General features: G+C 35.2%; 1 protein-coding gene across 3 annotated transcripts in view; it reads left to right on the forward strand.

The window, feature by feature from the left end:
- LOC117345093 (neprilysin-1-like) overlaps positions 1-12,414 on the forward strand; it is a 28,540-nt gene extending 16,126 nt beyond the window's left edge. For all 3 annotated transcript variants that reach the window (XM_033908042.1, XM_033908043.1, XM_033908041.1), the window contains 17 exons: positions 367-450; positions 1,250-1,458; positions 2,556-2,735; positions 3,107-3,193; positions 3,539-3,678; positions 5,378-5,477; positions 6,125-6,253; positions 6,607-6,705; positions 7,063-7,140; positions 7,392-7,495; positions 8,285-8,343; positions 9,197-9,248; positions 9,374-9,441; positions 9,744-9,874; positions 10,246-10,407; positions 10,647-10,723; positions 11,459-12,414. In XM_033908042.1, the coding sequence (XP_033763933.1) occupies positions 367-450; positions 1,250-1,458; positions 2,556-2,735; positions 3,107-3,193; positions 3,539-3,678; positions 5,378-5,477; positions 6,125-6,253; positions 6,607-6,705; positions 7,063-7,140; positions 7,392-7,495; positions 8,285-8,343; positions 9,197-9,248; positions 9,374-9,441; positions 9,744-9,874; positions 10,246-10,407; positions 10,647-10,723; positions 11,459-11,558 (1,859 nt within the window). In that variant the 3' untranslated portion in view covers positions 11,559-12,414. The remainder of the gene's footprint in view (positions 1-366; positions 451-1,249; positions 1,459-2,555; positions 2,736-3,106; positions 3,194-3,538; positions 3,679-5,377; positions 5,478-6,124; positions 6,254-6,606; positions 6,706-7,062; positions 7,141-7,391; positions 7,496-8,284; positions 8,344-9,196; positions 9,249-9,373; positions 9,442-9,743; positions 9,875-10,245; positions 10,408-10,646; positions 10,724-11,458) is intronic.
- The last annotated feature ends 938 nt before the right edge of the window (positions 12,415-13,352 follow it).

Raw genomic sequence — 13,352 nt, forward strand, 5'->3', positions numbered from 1 at the left:
TTTATGGTTAGTAACCATGATAGTCCACCATTACAGCCTACCAAATGTAGTTAGCGTTAATCCACCATCATATCATATAAAAAAACTACCACGCAAAAAATAAAAGAAAAAGAAATCAAAGGATTGTAGAGGAAATGTACAATGAAGAAGAGTTGTTTTGAGAAATATCGAATAGATACATGTGCTCTAAACTAGTGCCTAAGACAAACATCGGACAAACGTCCTCGTTTTTGGCAATATCTAGGCGCATTATGTAATGCTTATATGTACCAATAGAATACATTTAAATGGATAAAGTTCAGAATGTTTTATTTTGGAAATAAATACCGATGTCTGGTGTAAACAAAGAATTCATATCATTTACAGATCTTTTGGAGGCGGAAGTGACGACAGAGGACCCGGAAGCAATAAAGAAAGCCAAATACACGTACCAGTCCTGTGTTGATGAAGGTAACGTACCTAATTATATATTACCCAGGTAGCTGTTGGGGTATGATAATTGTTTCCATCAATATTTGTTGAATTATACAACTATTTGGCTCCTGTGAGGTGAAGCTATGAATGTACGTAGGAGCGATAAGAAGTGAAATGTTTTTCTGCGACACGATAACGATATACCCGTTTGTGATTTATAGGATACGTGTATTTGCGATCTTGTAGTCTGAAATGATTTGGATTGTTTTAAAATTTGATGTTTCGATATTTGTATCAATTTATATTGACACGTTTGTTGTAGTATCTTACAAGTAACATATACTATATATAGCAATGACTGTCACCCAATGAAAGTAAATAGTATACCTGGGTCAGATCAAATAAAATATATCTTACTCTAAAATGATCAAAAGACATACATTTTGAATGGAAAAAATACTTATAAACCTTTTGTTAGCATACCAGTATACAATATTTAAAATAGTTTTACTTCAGACATACGTATAAAGCGTTACACTTAAGTTCACCTCGGGAGCCGATTTTAATGCCCAAATAATGGTGAGTTAATAATGGATCGATGTCATTCATGTAGTGATATGAATGTCATCTCAATATTGCAATGATATCATTTACTTTATCATGGTAAATGTTCATAAGCAGTGTGTGTGTGTGGTGGTGGTGGTGGTGTTGGGTTGTGTTGGTGGGGGTGGGCGGGCTTTTTATTTGAAATGTGAAACCGTATCATTAACATTTGAACAAATTTTAAAGAGTTGTGAAAAATATACCCATATACAAGTTCGCTTATCACTTACAGAGAAAATGGAATCCTTAGGTGTCGCGGAAGGAATTGCATTTATCAAAGAGCTTGGTGGCTGGCCGGTACTGGGTAACAAACCCGGAGGTCAAGCCAGAGCTCTCGGACTCGAGGAACTATTAAAACGTACGAGGAAGTATAGTAACAGGCCTATCCTGGATATGTATGTGTACGATGACTCAAAGGACGTCCAACACAACATTATGAATGTAAGCATGATATAAAATTTGGTATGGAGGTAGAATATAACATTATGTATGGAGGTATAATATAACATTATGTATTGAGGTAGAATATGCCATTATGTATGGAGGTATAATATAACATTATGTATTGAGGTATAATGCAACATTATGTATGGAGGTGGAATATAACATTATGTATTGAGGTAGAATATAATAAACAATGTATTATGTATGGAGGTATAATATAACATTGTGTATGGGGGTAGAATATATCATTAGGTATGAAGGTATACTATAATATTATGTATTGTGGTAGAATATAAATTTATGTTTGGAGGTAGAATATAACACTAGGTTTGTAATTAGAGCAATACGCTATATAACGCACGTTAGTTGAACATGACAAATATGTAAGATAAACATGACATAAAATGCAAGTAGAATATTGACAATAAGGAAATTTAAAACAAAGGGAGCTATTTTTTAAGTAGAGATCGTGATGTACGACTTAATTGAATGTCCGAATTTTCCTTGATGCCATGTTGTTGGAGTATATCTGAACAACCGGGCAATATAGGCAATACATTATGGATGCATCAAAAGATGAAAATGACATACGTTTCATTTGCTACCTGTTAAAGTCTACAAAGAAAGTTACAGTTTGTTTCCTTGAGTAAAACAATAGTTTGTTGGACAAACAGTCTCGAAAGTAAACAAATGTTCAAACAAAAATGCAAGCATTCTCACTAATTATTCCCCCGCTATCCTTATATTTGTCTACGACGTAACCATGTATAAACCCAACAAGTGGTTACAGTCCTTATGTTTCCCAACTATGGGAATCGTGTCGCTTATGAACAAAAACACGTATTTAATCTTGACAGATGCTCAGGTCCCATGACGGGAAATAATGACTAACAACTGGAAATATTGAACATAGTTGTCACTGACAGAACGGTGGCCACTGAACTGAACATCGATGTCGTTGCGACGGCTCTCTTTAATTAATTAAATGAAGCGTAGTCAATTCAAATTATGAAAAGAAATATTTCCTCTTCCAGTACGAAAGACAAATGACGTACCTCGTTTGTGATCTTTTACTTTGTTTATCTTGTGCGCAGATCGACCAGCCATCACTAGGCATGCCTGACCGGAAGTACTTCTTGAATGGCCGTGACGACAAGACGTTGAAGGCGTACGAGAGGTTTGCTGTGGAGCTAGCTAAAGCTTTTGGCGCTGACTCTACCTCGGCCGAACAACAGATACGGGAGATGGTGGATTTCGAAATAAAAATTGCTAATGTATGTCATTTCTCCGTGAGAAACTTAAATTATGTTAGTCTGTTATACAGGCCGTAATTTAATTTACTTCATTCAGCTTTGTCTTCAACATACGTACGTAACAATGTTCATATTGAAGGGTATATGATGTAGGCCTAGTAGTATTTAAAAATAAGGAGGCGTCGATTGTGTTTATTTTTTAGTTACGTTATGTGTTATCAATATTTATATCATTAATATGCAAAATTCAAAACTGGAATTAGAAAAAAAGCTGTTGATATCGTTTAATGCCATATTAACAGCCTTTGTTTAAATACCCCACCCCTGTGTGCGAGGTGCATATTTATATAGTTTATTTATATATACGTATATATATCTTTATTTAAATTCAGTTGACCATGCCATCCGACCAGAGAAGAAATGCCGACAAACTATACAACAAAATGACTATTGGAACGCTGAAGCGACGGTACCCCCAGGTATGTCACGAGGGTTGGCTGACCAACGAATGTCCATTGACGGTCAAACCACCTAAACGTATTTCCTAGGCATGAAACACAGATATAAGAGGGGTGTTTGTCCATTTTTATACTTGAAGGTTAACTTATGTCTAGTTCAGCGTTTATAAGTATGTGGTTTTAAGCAATTCTTGTTTGTTGTCCAGTATTTGTTGTTAAGTTTTTGTTGCTGTTTGTTGCAGTTTTTGCATTTAGTACTTATTTTATTGGTAGCTAATATAAGTAAGAAAGCCGATGTCGCACTAGCGATGCATCTTTAATATGCGGACAATTATTTACTATGCTTTTGTTTACTTAATGTTCCAGTTTAAATGGATGGATTATTTTAACGGAGTGCTTGGCGACGAAAACATAGGATATTCGGTGACCGAGTCAGAGAATGTTATTGTCGTGAATCCTGATTACATGGGTAAAATATTCACCATGATCAACGGAACACCTAACAAGTAAGTCGTCTGGATTGTCTCCCCTCCTACAGAACACATTCTTATGATTCCGCAGTCGTGATATTGAACAAATAATTGATTCCAGGATAGTAGGTCTCGAAATACGCTTAATTATGTAAATTTCAGAATATGTCTCACAGCATTTAAATCGTGGTTTAATTAATATTAACATATGACTGATAAATTGAAATTGTCAGTGGTATAACGTCCTTTTGTCAGTGGTATACCATCCTTTTGTCAGTGGTATACTGTCCTTTTGTCAGTGGTATATCGTCCTTTTTTCAGTGGTATAACGTCCTTTTGTCTGTGGTATAACGTCCTTTTGTCAGTGGTATATCGTCCTTTTGTCATTGGTGTACCGTCCTTTTGTCATTGGTATACCGTCCTTTTGTCAGTGGTATACCGTCCTTTTGTCAATGGTATACCGTCCTTTCGTCAGTGGTATAACGTCCTTTTGTCAGTGGTATACCGTCCTTTTGTCAGTGGTGTACCGTCCTTTTGTCAGTGGTACACTGTCCTTTTGTCAGTGGTATATCGTCCTTTTGTCAGTGGTATATCGTCCTTTTGTCAGTGGTATACTGTCCTTTTGTCAGTGGTAAATTGTAATTTTGTCAGTGGTATACCGTCCTTTTGTCAGTGGTAAATTGTCCTTTGGTCAGTGGTATACCGTCCTTTTGTCAGTGATATACCGTCCTTTTGCCAGTGGTATAACGTCCTTTTGTCAGTGGTATAACGTCATTTTGTCAATGGTATACCGTCCTTTTGTCAGTAGTAAATTGTACTTTTGTCAGTGGTATACCGTCCTTTTGTCTGTGGTATACCGTCCTTTTGTCAGTGGTATACCGTCCTTTTAACAGTGGTATGTCGTCCTTTCGTCAGTAGTAAATTGTACTTTTGTCAGTAGTATACCGTCCTTTTGTCAGTGGTATAACGTCCTTTTGTCAGTGGTATATCGTCCTTTTGTCAGTGGTATAACGTCCTTTTGTCAGTGGTATATCGTCCTTTTGTCAGTGGTGTACCGTCCTTTTGTCAGTGGTATACCGTCCTTTTGTCAGTGGTATATCGTACGTTTGTCAGTGGTGTACCGTCCTTTTGTCAGTGGTACACTGTCCTTTTGTCAGTGGTATACCGTCCTTTAGTCAGTGGTATATCGTCCTTTTGTCAGTGGTATACTGTCCTTTTGTCAGTGGTAAATTATAATTTTGTCAGTGGTATACCGTCCTTTTAACAGTGGTATGTCGTCCTTTCGTCAGTAGTAAATTGTCCTTTTGTCAGTGATATACCGTCATTTTGTAAGTGGTATACCGTCCTTTTGTCAATGATACGCCGTCTTTTTGTCAATACACACTCTCACAAAAGTAATATAACCGACGCAAAACATTCAACTTAGTTTATATATCAAGAGCAATTTTACTCCCGTACTGCTCATGTATTGCCGATGAACCTTTATATCATGTTCCGTAAAATCCATTGTTACATCAGTAGCTCCAAATAGCGTCTTCAATTCAATGAATGGTGCTTTTATTTTTGTGACATCATGGATATATACGTTTGATAAAAAATCTTTCTGACTTTATAAAAACTACCGAATATTACGTAACGTGTATAGGAAATGTTACAGTCAAACTACCAACTTTATGTAGATATACGTCATAGTTAAGTGCTTTATCGGAGTGTAACATATTTTATTTGACCACAGAGAGCGCATCCTGGCTAACTATGTGGTGTGGATAAGTCTTTACAAGCTGGCCCTCTCACTTCCGGCTAACATCCAGGATCTTCGACAGGATTACTACAGAGTATGTTTTTTGACCGCGATATATTGTCAAGAAAACTTGCGAAATCAATATTTCCTTATTGCTGCTTTCAGAATATGTATATATATATATGTGTGTGAAGTATATATCGAAAATCTAAATATATATAGTATTTTCTAGAACAAATACTGATGGTACATACTCGGAGTTGTTAAAGCCATGACAGGCTTGGTAAGACATACACAAAACATAAAAACAATCCAATTGATATATAGTTCGTCTGTGATTTTGTTATACCGCTACAGTTATAAAGTTATTCAACACTTCCTTTAAATTGCAACCATAAATACAAAACAATACAAGACTAATATCTCATTTAAACAATTAGAATTGTTTTGATGAAACAATGGCGAAATATGTGTTCGAATATAAAATAAAATCATATATTTCGTGGGTTTAAATTTTCGTTATTTCTTTCAAAAAGGCTTTTTCTTGGGGATATAAATTCATGGATAAAGAATATCTTCAGTTATGAACTTATTTTAGTAGTTCGTGGACATTTGAATTCACGCATCAAGTATTCCAAAGATAAATGAAAATTAACTTAGAAAATTTATGATTTTACAGTACGAATGTAAAAATTAATAAGTAACGATTGTCATCATATATTGTATTTATCTTTGAATCAGGTATTACGCGGATCTAAGACTTCCGAGCCTAGATGGCATTATTGCACTGGTGTAGCCAATGACAGACTCGGCCTTGCTGTAGGCAAGCTCTTTGTTAAAGAAGCATTCGACCCGGAGGCCAAGCGGGATGTAAGTAACATTAATAACGCCTCGTGGAACATATATGATCAGTTTGGTTATCTAATTCGATATGAAAATACAAGACTCCGATTGAGAAACCGTCACGTAATACTAAACAGCGTCGCGGAGGTGTGACAGAATTTAAAACAATCTGCCGAAATTGTTCTCCCTGTCAGAGATACGTTTACGCTGTTTGGCAAGGTTTGACGAATGCTTTGATATTAAAGTTGTGTAATAGATGTGATCTTTCAAAAGACATGCTTTTGTACAAAAATATATCTCCGCAGAGATAACATACCTTGATTTGGCAGTTGTAATGCAGTAATCTTTAAGTCCTGTGTATTATGTATTTTGTGTTTCAGGCGTTACAGATGATAACAAACCTTCGTTCGTCAATGAAAGGACTGTTGTCTGAGAACGACTGGATGGATGATCCTACTAAAGCTGTGGCTATCGATAAGGTAAGCCAGCCGATAATTGAGCACTAGCATTGAAGCAATAATTATTGTTAAAATTTTTGAAGTATCCTCCATTAAACTACAGTATTCTACAGATTATAAAGGCCAAAAAGGAGAATCCAAAAAGGAATCAGGGAATGAATTTTCTCTATAATTAAATCAATGTCGTTCACTTTGGATATTTGAATTATTTCCAGCATAATAATGACTAAAATGTTCAATAAAAACTGTATAAAACTTGACAACAATAGAAAATGCAAATGACTGATGTACAAATTAAACAATAGGGGTAATGGTAGAAAACATTGTGTGTTTTAAATAATACGAACTCAGATTAATAGCACTGTTATATTTCCACAGTTGAAGGCCATCGTGCCACGTATAGGCTACCCGGACAACGTAATGGACGACAACTACCTAAATAAACGATACGGAAATGTAAGTCAGAAAAAAAAGATAACTTATGTACAGAAAAAGGATTCGGTACTTGTACTTATGCTGTTCATTATTTAAAGTAAGAAAATGAATAAATAAATGATAACTTCAAGTAATGAAATACTTGGATTATTGAAAATTACAGAAAATAGGTTTTGATATAGCTGCAGTGAAATTGTACTTGTATTGAATCAAAATGAGAATATGTTTGATTTTGAAACCTTGCGTGTTAGAAATAACTATCTATTTTTCAGTACACGGTTAGCGCCTCCGCCTATTTTAACAACACACTGAACTCCAGGATGAATGCTGCATATTATAGTCTCAGGAAGCTAAGGAAAAACGTCGACAGAGAAACGTAAGGGCAACACAACAGTAAAATGTTAAGTTAGTTTATCTGATGTCTGGTTAACATATTTCTTGTTAGGAGAGTTTCTTTATTGGTATTACTGTTAACGTATGCGGAACACTCAATAATTGACAAATATAAAGTAAGCGTCATTAGCGTAATAGTCTATTAGCGGAATGTTTTAATCGCGAAAATCGCTAAAATAATATTGTCGCTACAACTTGTACCTGTGCAGGGTATCCATATGGTGTAATAACATGGGTACTAGAAGGTAACAATACCTTGTGATAAAAAAGACGGAATGTGGAATATACTTATTGTTTAAGATATTTAATTGAAAATTTGGAAACGGTTTTTTTATGATTAACTATGAGAACTTATTCTCTTTCATGAAATAATGCCACTACGGAAATGATTTTTGAATGTCATCATACAAATGTTCTAATGGATTTTAACTTTGAGACGACTAACTACGATATTTACTTATTTATCCGTCGTATTACAACCAGGTCAAACTGAAATAAAACCAACACAATAATGGAATCGTCATTGTTGCTTCACCGAATCAGCTAGTACTCAAAGTACGTACGGTGTAAATAATCAGTACCAGTTCTAAGAGATGCTGTTTTAGTCACATATCATATATAACGGGTTACCGATCCTTCGTACGAGGTTCAGTCGGTATTCAAAGTGTGTCGTTATATCGTTATACAGTAGCCAGTGTCGGTTAACAGTTGTATCCAAAATTGATAAAGGAAGAATTAAGGTAACATACATACTCTCATTGTGTTTTTACAGGTGGGAAACTGACCCCGCCACAGTGAATGCCTTCTACAATCCCCCTAGGAACCAGATCAGTAAGTCATTTGATAGATTATATCCACATTCAGTGCCGGTAACATTTATGCAGGGAACAATTACTTAATAATAACTCATTTTCCCCGACACGTTTTAGAAATGGTTTCATCTGTCAACGTCAGATGTTGGCTATATGTTTTCCTATGGTAAATCTTAATGAGAAACCTAATTAAGAGTTCACACTTCATAACTCTTCTCACTACATTGATAAAGCTGACCTGGAATTGTCTTTCATTTCTGCACACCAAAGGTCAAGGTCACTCTTAAAAGAAGCCAATTGGTTTCCACACATTTACTCGGGTCGACAAGCGTCGGATAACCCCAAATCGCATACCGTGGTTTATTACGATAGATTGATGACTAGGAATTATGTTCCAGATATGAACATCAAACACCACTGTTGTTTTTAAGTCGACACAGCTCAATGGTATACTATTCTGTGATTATTGATTATCGATATATAGATATTTTAAAGACTGGTAATATTGCATCTGTGTCTGTCCAATATGTCTATCCTCTCCCATACAGACGACGCGTTCAATTAAATACACCCGCATAACAAAGTTGAATACAGTTATAATTCTAGCACATTTATTAAGCTTTTAAATGAAACTATTTTCTTGTGACAACTGTTCTACATTATGACACATTTTGGATGTATTTCAATGGTACTGTTCCGAATTCTATAAGACTGTAAATTAGACATGCTTTTGAATTTATGGTTGTGTTAATAGAACACGCATATAGAACTTATAGTCCAATAATTCCAGATACTTTGTATAACATATAGTTCTAACAGATCTGTTATATTCATTTGTATCTCTCTCTCTTTTTTTTTTATCTAATCCGCAGCTTTCCCAGCTGGTATTCTACAGCCGCCATTCTACCACAAGGATTATCCGCAGTAAGTAAAGTCTGCATATTGATATATAGATCTTACATACGTGTAAATTTAATTTGGACATGATATACATAACGAATTGTGTATTAATTCAGAGCCAATGATACAATAATATGTTTTCTTTCTAGGTATCTGAACTACGGAGGAATTGGTTACGTCATCGGTCACGAGATAACCCACGGGTTTGACGACAATGGTATGTGTAACATATCAATATATCTTAAGTGGGAGGCTGTTGTTGAACTTAGAAGTCATGTAGTTTCGTACACAACATCGTCAGCTAGGAGTGTCTTTTCATTTGTTACCATTTCAGATGAGGTATATGAGAGAATTTTTTTCAAATTTGCTACAAATATACATAGTCATACTTTTGTTTTGTAACCTATTGATAAAACAATAAATCATATTCAGTGAAGGGGGACTTCGTGCTGTAATAGATGCCTGTATTAATCATTGTGCACGTACCTGTATTACTCTGATCTGTTCTGTTCTGTGTAGGACGAAGGTACGATAAGACAGGACAGCTGAACGCCTGGTGGACGAACTCCTCTATAAATGCATTCAAAACTAAAGCAGAGTGTATGGTGAATCAGTACGGCGGATACACGGTAGAGGCAGCCAAGACAAACGTGAGATTTTTACAACTACAATCCAGGCATTTTGTTTCTATATAACCTCTCACTGCTTAAATTGTAACGATCTGCAACCTTGTAGATCCAATACAAAGAAATGTATTTGGAAATGGAGTGTATATATCATTAAAAAGTCACTCCTAGGCAATAAAGGTTTGCCTGTTACCACTTATATTCGCGATTTACTTACAATTAAAACCTCCTGAAATGAAAAAAGACTCCGAAGAAAGGATTCTAGAGGTATTTTTTTCGAATAAGTCTATTTACATTTCTTGTCTCTCTGGTATATTGGTTATCTTTACATCAAATATTCTGAAATAATTGAAGTATTCCAAAGAAAACATAACGCCTATTTTATTCCTTTAAAGTTGAATGGGAAACTAACGCTCGGCGAGAATATCGCTGACAATGGTGGACTAAAAGAGAGTTTCCGGGCATACCGGAAATGGGTGGCGGAGAACGGAGAGGAACCAAAACTTCCGGGATTAGAGTATACTCCAAATCAGCTTTTTTTCCTGAACTCGGCACATGTAAGTGTCTCGAATGGTCTACGCTTGATATAATTATGATTATGATAATGGACGTGCACATAACGTTACCAGCTGTTAAAAATAAATTAAACATCTAGAATAAATAAATAATGAATGAATAAATAAATTGATCAATAAAAACAAAATAAGGTACGTCTGAGTCGATGTTGCCAATGAGTGGCGTTTTCCATTGTTTTTGTCCATTATACACTTTGTATGTATCCTCTCTGACGTAACAGGTATGGTGTGGAATAATGAGACCAGAGGAGGCTCTCCGAAGAATTCGTGTAGATGTACACAGCGATGGAAAATCAAGGTATGTCACTGAATATTTATGTCTGAACATCGTTTTCATAGCTGTTGTTATCAGATCCTTTCTTCAGAGATTCGAGTGTTCGTTATCCATCCATCCGTCCGTCTGTCCGTATCGCCATTTACTTGGAGATGTACACTAGCTACAACAGATACCACTACGTCACATTTGCATATCTTCATACCTACATAATATAAGGATATATTTATTTTTATTTCAAAAGGGATCCCATTAAGTCATTTCAATTACGATTTAATTGCTGCATTTTAAATAAGAAGCAATATTGTTAGACCACGTAGTATAAGGGGAGTTAACTCTAGTTTCCCGCGGTAACAAAATGATATGGATCATCATTCTAGCCTCGTTTTCATAAGATATCTAACTAAACATGTGTCCAGTTTTGAGGGGAAAGATGAATAAATGAATTTAAATAAAAGCCTGTATTGTTTTCATTATCATAATTGTAATAAGGAGATATTGACGGTTGTAGCAATCTTTTTTCCAAAAAAAAATACCGCGTTATATTCAAGGAAAAAGAAAGTTGCAAACGTTTTTCTTTAACATAAATCAATTCAAACAGACGATGTTTTGTGTGGAAATGTCGTAGATTATATGTTTAACGAATTTGGTAATTTAAGCAAGAACTGTAATTATCATCTTATCGTGCATGTTGTTCTTTCACGCACACAGGGTTTGTTTTGATTTTTCAAACTTGCAAACTTTCACTTTATTTTACAGGGTTAATGGTCCGACGTCAAATAATAACGATTTTGCGGAAGCATTCAACTGTCCACGAGGGAGTAAACAGAATCCGGTCAATAAGTGTGTCATCTGGTAGATGTAAGGCTGTCATGACAACTATTACGTCATGTCTGTCAATTGGTAGACGTGAGGTTGTCATGACAACTATTACGTCATGTTTGTAATCTGGAAGACTTTAAGCTGTCATGACTACTATTACGTCATGTCTACCATCTGGTAGACGTTAGGCTGTCATGACAACTTTTATTTCATGTCTGTCATCAGGTAGACGTTAGGCTGCCATGACAACTATTACGTTATGTCTGTCGTCAAATTGACGTTTGGCTGTCATGACAACTATAAATTTATATGTTAACTATTCAGCATTAGAGGAACACAGTTTGTTCCTCTGTTCATTTATATTAAGAAAGTGTACTGATAATATGTGTAGTTCAAACGACATTGTGATAGTCAGAGAACTGTTTATTATGATAGAATTCTGAGAGTGTTATTTTGTAAGCTAATAAAATGTATGGATAATACCATTTTGTCTAGTTTCTCTGCTGTATAAAACGGTCAAGTATGTATAACAATAAAACGGTCCAGCATGAACGAAATGCTTAATTTAGCTGTACCGTCATAATTCAGCATCTAGATTTACAACAAGATTGATTCACGTTCTGATGGACCAGACGTTTATCTATAATTAACTCTATAACAATATCTTAAACATAATTGGTTTAAAACAATAAATGATTCCCATATGATTCATATTAACCTGTGTTACTATCGCGTTGCATGTGTGTATGTGAGTGTATAATCGTTGGTTGGAAATGTAAGGCTTGTACCTCAATTACTTTACGATAAGATGGATGTATAATTTTCATTCGTGATGTCCGTCCGAGATTTTCTTTCTTTGCAATTAAACAAATAAAAACCAATTATATCACAAACGTCTTTGCCTTATGTTTATAGAGGTAGGTGGCATGTCTCAGAGATTTAACGTCCTTTATTCGACGGGAGATGATAGAGAGGCTAGCGAGATGTCTTAAGATTGTTCTGTACAGCGCATCCAACTGCCAAGTTGAATTACTCGAGTATTGACACAATGTTGAACGAGATACTCCAACGACCAAAAACATCTGTTTTTAAATGCTAATAATCAAAACATGTAAATGCAATTGATAACCTTAATTAATTAATGTTATTTAACTTGTCCCAGAGAACGCACATGCTTGTTTATATATCAACGACTGGATCTGTTTTTGTTTAGTTTTACCTGTTTATATCGACACAATGAGTGTGACACATGGACTATGCCCGGTAGGCTTATTATTATTGTATAATATTACAGCATTGCTTCATTACCATATTTCGCTGTTGTTTTCGCGAATAGCTCCACAACGTGTACACGTACGTTATGTACTCAATGCACCGATACCTACGCAAAATGAGATCGTCCACTTTAATTTGTGTACCCCACGAAAAAGTCAACGATGTTAGAGGCGGAACACGATATAATTTCATCGCGATGCAATTAACATTTTTTCCATTTTAAACTCAAAAGACATAATTGAAGCTGAAACTTTTGGAGGGTGGTAATGTTCTAAAATATTTAACTTGGGGTATCGTATAAAAACACTACATCCTTTGTTTTAATCGATCATAATTATTCTTTGTCGGCGCTGTAAAACTTTGATATCGAAATAGTCAATTTAATGGCGTTAAGGGTATTCGTCTTTAATCAATATCGTAATATTGTAAAATTTACTAATCGGTACAAAAAAAAAATTCCATCCATACAACCTTTTTCAACATAGAATTATTAGAAGTAGAGTAGAAATGATAGTGTTTGCAGTGTCTGCTAGGGAAATATCAGAAATTTCAAATT

This window comes from Pecten maximus, chromosome 16 (genome assembly GCF_902652985.1).
Source record: "Pecten maximus chromosome 16, xPecMax1.1, whole genome shotgun sequence".
Classification (NCBI taxonomy): domain Eukaryota; kingdom Metazoa; phylum Mollusca; class Bivalvia; order Pectinida; family Pectinidae; genus Pecten; species Pecten maximus.